Here is a 9,626-nt window from a genome sequence, read left to right as displayed (position 1 = left end):
CTTGGTAATCATCTACGTTAACCAAACCCCTCTTCAGTCCAGAATCCCCTCTACAACATTCCTGACAAGTGGTTGTCAGCCTCTGCTTGAACACTGCTAGTGTCAGGGAACTCACTGCACTGAAATTATTCCAGCAACTTGCTATTTCTGGAATAACTGAGTTGCTGAAAAATCCGCCCCCCCTTTTTTTAAAAAAGATTCCACATTAGTCACCTTGTAAATTCCAACTGTTGGCCTTAGTTCTGCCTTTTGGAGCCACACAAAATGATTCTGCTCCTCCATTCACAATAGCCCTTTTAACAGCTTCTAAAACTAACTGGTATGTTTTCACTATGACTCTTCTTCTCCAGCCCAAATCATCCACTGCCTTTATTACTCTTACTAAAATATGGTCTTTAGACCAGTCATTCTCAACCAGGGGCAAATTTGCCTCCGAGGGGACATCTGGCACCGTCTGGGGACATTTCTGGCTGTTATAACTACCAGGGAGCACTACTGGCAAGTATGGCTTGGGGTCAGGGATGTTGCTAAGAATCCTACAAGATACAGGACGGCCCCCAAGACAAAGAATTATCTGGCCCCAAATGTCTAAAATACCAAGGTCAAGAAACCCTTTTCTAGAAACATCATTATCCAGGCCACTCTCCTTTGGACATTCCTACGGCTGGTCATATAAAGCACAGTGCTCAGAACTTGGCATGCGGTGCCTGCAGGGACAGGACCAAAGAAAGCACGAGTATGGGCGTCGTCTCTCACTCTGACAATGGGACTGACTAGAGCAGCTGAAGCATCCACCACATACTCCCCTCCTCCCCAGTCTGGGGTCAGGGAAAAGCTCCAAGTCATATTGAAGCAAACTGCTCTCAAGCCAGCAATTAGGAAATAAAAACAAAGATATAAAAACATAAATGCAAATCTAGGAAGTAGCGTTCCCTCTGAGCGTCTACACAACACTTTAATCACGACAAATTGAATCAAATTCGTTTAGTTTTTTTTTTTTACCCGAAAGATATAATTGTAGATTTCTCTGTAAAATTTTTGTTACCTGAAAACACGATAAATTGTCTTTTATATTTTCATCCATGCCACTCCTAAAAACATCAGACAGGACAGACTGATGTTGATCCACTTCTTAACTCTTTTTGGGTAAGGCTGTATTGACCAGCTATGAAGTCACTTAACTGTAGCTTACATTTATTTATCTGATCTAAGAAAACACCAGGTCTAGATGGTTTTACTACTAAGTCTTATAAAACATTCAAGAACCAGTTAATTCCTATTTTACTCCAACTGTTCTAGAAAATGGGAGATGGGAGGGAGATGGAGACTTCAGCTTATTTCAGAAAGCTAGCATAATCCTAAAGCCAAAACCTTTCAAGAACAGTGCATGAAAAAAAAATTATAGGAAAATCTCATTCATGCACATAGATACAAAATTCCTTAAAGATTACCAAACTGGATCTAGCTTTGAATTTTATATTGCATAAAGTGGCTCAGTTTTGTATATTCTGGGAATGTAGGATGATTTAACAGAAAGTCTATTAATGTAACTTACTACATTAATAGATTAAAGAGGTGGGTAGGAGTCAGGAATGGACCACAGGCACACAGAGGAACGTTCTTTTCTTTTTTTTTTTTAGTAGCTTTTTCTGTGTAATAAAATCCACAAAATTTCTGTGATATAAAATAAACATTTATTTTTCATACATCTTGGGTAAGCCGGGGCAACTATTTTGGGCTGGGCTCAACTGGTCAGTGAGTCAGCTGGGTGACCGTATCCACAAAACTCTCATTATTCTTGGACCAGCTGGCTAGTTGTTGCAAGTTCATCTCATGGCAGGGCAGAGTATTAAGAGGGTGAACTCAACAGGACAAACACACTTCAAGCCCCCATACTTGTATCATACCTGCCATCACCCATTTGGCAAAAACAACTTGCATGGCTGAGTTCAAAGTCAAAGAATGGGGAAGTATACTCTCCATGGCATGGATACTAAGAGGGCGTGTGGCTATGTTATTACTTATAATTTACAAATACGATATACATGTATACACATTATATATATGTTTATTATGTGTCCAATTTATATATATGAAATTTGGTATATACAAAGTATTTCATAATAAAACTTAAATTCACACATTAAGTACACTTTGGGACCCTTCTTACTTAATAGTCTCATAATCTTATCCAAAAAGGAAAAGGAGTTAGTTTGGCATGAGGTGTTCTTCATGTTCATCTCTTTCATCTTTACTTTTTCCCGTTCTTTCAGCCTCTTCCAAAAAGAATTTAAAGAGGTTTACAAAGCACTGAGACAAAATAAATTTATCATCATTAAACAAAGCAAAGGGATAATAAGGTTACTGAAACAAGATGGAGCTAGAAATGCCATTAGCACTTGGCTGGATATTCTCTGTTTGCTCCTCTTATCCTCTTCCCACCTTTCTCTACCTGTTTAAGGGCTCCTTCGTCTCGGGCTTCTCCTATAGCTACAGGTCTCACTGAGTTCTGATGACCACTCTCTCCTCTTCTGCTTGAGGCCCAGAGGCTGGTAACACTTCCTGTGAACTTCCTTGCTGGCTCCCTTAATTTCGCCACATCTTTGTAACACGAAGTTCTCCTTACTTAACCTTTTTGAAGGTGTCATATTTCCTGCCAGAGACCCTGATTGCAATAGCCTACAAACCGTACGCCTTAAGTCTAAATGCCTACTAGAAGTAGATGATAAATACAGCTCTAAGGTCTCAGTGTGATTATCAAGTGGGAAAGACAATCGATAAAAGAGTCACCAGTCCCTCCAGAGAAGCAGATCTACTCTGGACGCCATGATGGGCAAGAAATTTTTTGTGGCTTCTCAATGACAGGTCATTGTGGTATAACACCCCCATTTCTTTTCTGTCTCACAGACCATCTCTAATTATTCAGCGCCCAGTCCTCATATATCCTCTTTTTATCCACACTCACTCCTTAGTTGATCTCATGGCTTTTAAATATCACACACATGCTGATGACTCCCAATATGTAGCTCCAGTTCTCACTTTTCCCTGAACTCCAGTTTTCACTATGCAATTGCCTATGCTGTTTGTCCAACAGGCATCTCAAACTCCTGGCATGTCCAAAACAAAACTCACCAAGTTTATCGAATAATCCTCTCTTCCTAGTCTTCCTCCATCTCAGTAGAGGGCCTTGGCATCCTTCACTTGGTTGCTCAGGTGTGTGGACTGGTGGGGAGGGGGGCTGGTGGAAATCCATCATCCTTGATTCCTTTTTCTCACACTCCACATCCAATCCAGCTGCACATTATGTTGGCTCAGATATTCAAAAATATATTCAGAATATGACCAATTTTCACCACCTGCATCACTTCCCACTCTAGCTCCAACTTCCCAGACTCTCTCATACCACCGTACTTGCTCCGAACTTGTTTCCCTCCTTCTATACTTGCCCTCTTCCAGGGTCCCACCTCCAGCAGCCAGTGTGATCCTTTAAAAATACATCAGATCATGTCATCTACTCAAATCCTCCAGTCGCTTACCATCACACTCAGAATGTAGTATAAAGTCTCCACCATGGCCTGTAAGGCCGAACTGACCCTTAATGTTCTGTGAGCAGGTCAAGCATAGTACTTGAGGTCTCGGAACCTTTGCACTTGCTGTTTCCTCTGATTGAAACACTTCTCCAGATATCTACATGCCTCCACCACTCATTTCATTTAGGTCTCTGCTCAAATGACAACTCAGAGAAGCCTTCCCTGGTCATTGGCTCAAAACAACCCCAACATCCTTATTCCTTACTTTACTTTTCTTCACAGCACTGATCAGTACCTGACATTACCTTAAATATAAATATGTAATTATGCATTAGTCTTCCCATTTAGAATGCTAAGCACTACGAAAACAAGGGTTTGTTTCCTTCACCCCAGCATCCTTGGTATGATACTTGACACGTAGAGGGTTCTCAACAAATATTTGCTAAGTGAATGAAAGACTCCATTCTAGGTCATCTGATTTCTTGACTCACACTCAGCAAGATCGAAGAAATATTTGAGCCTCAATTAAGTGAGTGGCACTTAGCTAGATGCTTAGAGCTTTAAAAATCTAACAGTTCCTGACCCGAACTGTGACCTTTTTTGGGTGAGTAGTGATTGGGAGAGGACACAAGGGAGTCCTCTGGGTACTAGAAACGTTCTTTATCTGGGTAATAGTTATATAGGTATACACCTAATACAGATCTACTGAGCCAAACACTTCACATTTGTGTATTTTAAGTTGCACCCCAATAAAAGATTTGTTTTGTTTTAAGTTTCTGGCCCATCTAGACACATCAACAGGTAGTTTCCAGTGCGGCAGACGAGTGAGAGGTCTGCACAGACTGCCTGCCAAATGATCAGTGAGAAAGCAACCTTCCAAAGTGCTAAGATTGGCAAACCGGCTAAAAGGAAAAGGGTAGGCTGTATCCTGCCTTCCTTCTGACACCAGAACATCCCACAGACCACGGGCCTTCTTCAATGCCCCAGGTCCAGTTTCTCAATCTCAATCTGCTCAACTGCTAGAGGATACTCCACCTGTTAGGGAGCAGATCCCTGAAGTGAGATGGAGCACGGCAGAGCTGAGGCCGGGGCGAGGACGTGAACACCGCGTCCACGCGTTTGGAGGGAACAACTAGCTGTATACTCAGCTCACTGAACGTCACAAACTCGGCGAACGCCCGGCCTGAGCCCCAGGCCCACAACGCGCACGCGCAGCATACAGCCGCCGCTACGCAGGCGCACTGCAGCCTTGAGCCGAGCAAAGCCGGGACAGCTGCCCCTGCGAGCGGGCGCGCGCGTTCTCGGGAGCGCGGGAAACGGGGTGCGCGCTATGGAGAGGCGGTTAGCTGAGTTCCGGGAGGCCCGGAAGCGCGCCGGGCTGGCGGCCGAACCCAGCACTTCGAGGCAGCGTGCACAAACCTCGGGAGAGAAGGCGGAAGCAGCTGCGACTCCAAAGGCAGCCCCAGGCTGGCTAAAACGGTTCCTGGTGTGGAAACTGAGGCCCGCGAGTGCCCAGGCCCAGCCCAACCTCGCTCAGGTGAGAGAAACGAGGCCTCACCCCCGGGTACCTGGCTCGTGAGCCGCCGACTGGGCCTCTCGGGCAGCTCCGCCGAGGCCCTGCCGAGGCCCCGCCCCGCCACCACGTGGTGGCAACACCCCCAGCCCCCCATCTCGTCGCGTCAAGGAGCAGCCCGCCCAGCCAGCCACGCTCCCTCCATAGCTTCCCAGCCGGGCCTTCGGTGGCGGGGCGGGGCTGCTGGCGCCTCCCGCCAGGTCGGGGGCGGGCCCTCGCGTCTCCAGCCTCTCGCATGGGCCCCGATGAGTGGCTTCCACGTTTTCCTTCCAGCCCGCGACCCACGCAGCTCCGACTCCAGGTTTGAAGGGAGGGTCTAGGATCCTGGAAGAAAGGACCTCTGCCCTTGTGTTATTCACAGCGAGTTGAGTTATCGTTGTGCCCCCGGTGGCTTTGGGAAACCTCTCCAAAACGGTGTTGAGTCACAGCCCTCTGCTAATGGAGGGTAAAAGGTCTAATTGGATTCTGATAAAAAGTGGCAGTAATTAAAGTTTCATTTGAGTTCGCATCTGGGCCACATGCAGCCAGTCACCCAGATAATCTGCGCTTTAGAAATGGCATTTGAATACAGAATTCGCAAAAGTGTGGTAACTGTGACTGCCGTGGTGGCATGTCCCTTTGTCTCACTGTTGAACTAGCAAGCCCTATTCAAGTTTAACAATGAATGTTCAAGGCGAAGACAATATATAGATTAGTATGATATCCTTTTCACCCTGTGAGTCTTTGGTAATTTCCTATTCACGTCTCGGTATCTTCGTTTTCACTCATGAGTAAGGTGGCAAGGTGATGACTTGAGTGTGAGATTGGAGCATCTATGTGGGAATACAGGACAAAACATCAAGGGGATATCTGTGCTGTGAGGCAATCTGTGACATGGCCTCTGTCCCTCCCAAGTGCAGTAACAGCCAAAAATTCCTTTTGAAAATTAAAATGTACCCTACTCCTCTTAAAATTACTTCAGTTCATCTATCACTGGACCACATCTGGTTTTAAGGTTTTTTTTTTTTTTGTAATCAAGGAGAGCTTACTGTTACTCAGTTTGGATTAGGTATTATTCTCCATGACACTCAGGGTTCCAACTGACTTGTAGAAAGTGAGTGCAGCAGGTTTCAAACAATCCATTTCCTTGCATGCAGTTTGTCTCAGGATGACTTTATTGTTGATTAGAACTCACTGTGCACAATTGCTTAGGATTTTATTTATTTATTTTAAAATAAATTTATTTATTTTATTTTTGGCTGTGTTGGGTCTTAGTTGCTGCGCATGGGCTTTTCCCTGTTGGGGCGAGCAGGGGCTACTCTTTGTGGCTTCTCCTTGCGGTGGCTTCTCCTGTTGTGGAGCACAAGCTCTAGGCACGTGGGCTCAGTAGTTGTGGCTTGTGGGCTCTTGAGCACAGGCTCAGCAGCTGTGATGCACGGACTTAGTTGCTCCATGGTATGTGGGATCTTCCCGGACCAGGGCTCGAACCCATGTCTCCTGAATTGGCAGGCGGATTCTTAACCACTGCGCCACCAGGGAAGTCCCTGGTTAGGATTTTAGAATCCATTTCCTCTACCTCTTTTCCTCTCCCAGTTACAAAATAGTATCTAGTCCACACAATGAGGTTTTGACTGTATGTCTCATTTCCAAAGGAATATGAGATCATTGAGTTGGATCCAGAGAAGCTGAACTTGGAGAAAGTTTTCATTATTAAAAACCCAAAAGCTGATGGCCTGACAAAGGGATGAGAGGAAATGCTGGACCTCCAGTGCTTCTTATTAATTACTCTGTTTTTTCATGAGGAACTTTGAAGCTCATTTTCATTGACTCAGCTACCATTCCTGGGTTTGTTCTGGTGTGAAATTCTCATTAAACTGCTTTTTTTCTCCCCTAATTTATAATCTATCTCTACCTAATAATTTAGGTGGCACACAGTGGCTTGTCAGAGATTTCTTTAACCTTCTGTTTCTAATTGCTTCTTTTTGCTGGCCATTGACAAGGAAGCATCCACCTCCTCCTTCCCTCACTCTCGAATTTAGCTTGGGGAAAAGCAGTCCACTAAAATAAAATATTTCTTTCTGTGACAAGCGTCTACCACATTAGGACAGATATGCCTGTAACTTTAAAAAAATCCTGCCAAGCCCCCCACCCAACCCCCATCTCCCTCCCAGGCCCCCAATGCACCATCTAGCCCCAAGGTCCATTGCCCACAGTCATCCTGCAATTCCTCCCCTCCAAGCCTTGCCTCAGGTTGGCCCACTGCTCAAATGCTCTCCTTCTTTGGCGTCACCTGGCCAAGCACAGCCTTTGCATCACCCCCTCAAATCCAGGAGTCATCTTTTAACGTTTCCCTTTCCCCCATCAGCATTCATTGATTCAGTATAATCCTCTCATGTGCCCACTGTGTTCCAGCTGCTTTCCTGTATCCCAGGAGACAGTGTGATAAAGACAAAGCCCTGCTCTCACAGAACTTGCCTTCGAGTTGAAAGAACAGAATGATGAATGCTACAAAAAGGTGGGGGGGACCCAGGGTGCTGTGATAGCGAATCGGGGGTGAGGGATGCAGAGTGCCACTTTAAATTGGGTGGGCAGGGAGGACTCACTGAGGAGGTGACCTCACCTTTTTCATAAGAAGGAGCCACTTTTGCAGAAACCTGGGACAGGCCAAGGGTCCATGTGGTGACATTTTTACTGAGGTTTGTAGAGGAGGGAGCCAGCCAGGTGGTGTGAGAGGAAGGGGCTTTCCTCTCAGAGGGAACCACGAGTGCAAAGGCCCTGAGGTGGGAAGCAGCTTGGTATTCAAGGAATGGCATTCCCTTCCCTAAACTGCACCATATGTGCTGTGGTGACTGTGGCGACCACAAACGCTTCCACACACAGCTTTTACAGCAGAAGGCACGCTGGTTCTAAAACAAATGCCAAACGAGGCAGAGGAATTTCCTTATCCCCCCTCTTTGTTTGTTCCCTTTTCCAGTTCATTTAACCCCCTACCCCACCTCATCTCCTTCTAGCTCTCTAACCCTTCCCCTTACCACCCCCCATAAAGGCCCTAATTAAGTAAAAAGGGCTCTGGAGGGAGATCATCCTAGGATGCTAGACCAAACTCATCTCTGCCTGTCACCAGCCGTGTGACTTTAGGGGAGTTGCTTACACCTCAGAGTTTTCTTATCAGTAAATTGGGAATAATAATACCTGCTTGCTGGATTACAGATCAGGCGTCTTGAAGGCACTCAGTAAATGGTGGCCGTAGCATTATTCTTGCTATACTCCTTCAATAATAAAATGAATTCAGTCTACTGTGAGTTTCAAGTCGTACACATTTAAGATGTATTCCGTATCCATCATTTCTCTCCGTCTTCCATGTCACCACCCTGATCTCTGTCTGATCCTGTCTTGCTGGGCCTCCTGCATGAGCTACTAACAATTTCCTTTCTTCTACTCTTGCAGCCCATTTTCTGCCTGGCAGCCAGAGTAGTCTTAAATATTAATCAGATTGTATTAGTTCCCTGCTAAGACCTTCAGTGATTTCCCTATTGTGCACACTGGTTACATCTGAAAGGGACATTTATTTGCTTAATAAATGTGTGTGTTTGTGTGTGTGTGGGGTTGTTGATTATATGTTAAGAACCTTTCCAATCTAATTGAAAAGGTAATAATTACAATATTGATACTAAAAATCAAGGGTTGAACAATATAGAATTTCTGAAGCAACATAAATCAGATGACCTGTATTTTTAATTGAGACCAAATAATATTTGTGGTCCCTTTTCAATTGCCATGTGAAGGATAAGAGATATAATTGAATAAATGAGCTAAAAGTCTGCTAAGTATTGAGAACTTATGTGTGGGGTACTGTGTTTGGCTCTGGAGACACCAGAAGATAATAAATGGTAGCTTGGGGCCTCGTGCAACAATCTAGGGACACATGTGACCTGTATTAAAAGAGAGACACTTGAATGACGAATAGTTTGGTGCTGAGCAACAGCCATTCAGAGCTCTAGGTGGCAGAGGAGACACCCTCCTTGATGGCCCAGGAGGTCGGGGCATATACAGTTCACCAGTCATGCTTGCCTGGAGGAAGCAAGTTGCTGAGGAATGGAGAGGACGCAGAGGCTATTCCTGGCCACCAAGGGGCAATGTCTCTGGGTCCTAAGACCAGTTGAACTGGAGTAGAGTGTTCATTTATAGAGCAATAGATGGTGGATCATGTTGTTCAGAAAATTTTTAGACCAGTGTTTTACAAACTGCAAGTCATGACTCATTAGTGGGTGGTGAAATCAATTTAGAGGATCTAGTCCTCTGTTAAAACTAAATTTAAAAAAATAGAATAGAAAATCAAAGCTTCATATGTAAGGAAGGTATTTGTTGATTTGTGACCTTTTTTTCCCCTGATATATATGTGTGGGGTTGCAGTACAAAATGTCTTTCTTATTGTGGGTCATACCCAAAAAAGTTTGCAAAATACTGGACTGGAGATCAAGCACCCTAAAGCTCCTTAAGTACCTGTGTCTCCCATTAGCACACAGCGCAGGGGCCTGTGTACT

At 44.9% G+C, this 9,626-nt stretch overlaps 1 protein-coding gene across 4 annotated transcripts in view; it reads left to right on the top strand.

The window, feature by feature from the left end:
* The first annotated feature begins 4,777 nt into the window (after positions 1–4,777).
* Positions 4,778–9,626, top strand: part of SAYSD1 (SAYSVFN motif domain containing 1) — a 38,422-nt gene continuing 33,573 nt past the window's right edge. For all 4 annotated transcript variants that reach the window (XM_060162788.1, XM_060162789.1, XM_060162790.1 and 1 more), the window contains exon 1: positions 4,778–5,067. In XM_060162788.1, the coding sequence (XP_060018771.1) occupies positions 4,861–5,067 (207 nt within the window). In that variant the 5' untranslated portion in view covers positions 4,778–4,860. The remainder of the gene's footprint in view (positions 5,068–9,626) is intronic.

The sequence above is a fragment of the Lagenorhynchus albirostris genome, chromosome 10 (genome assembly GCF_949774975.1).
Source record: "Lagenorhynchus albirostris chromosome 10, mLagAlb1.1, whole genome shotgun sequence".
Taxonomy (NCBI): Eukaryota; Metazoa; Chordata; class Mammalia; order Artiodactyla; family Delphinidae; genus Lagenorhynchus; species Lagenorhynchus albirostris.
Note: the sequence above shows the minus strand (reverse complement) of the source record. Positions and strands in the feature narration are given on the sequence as shown.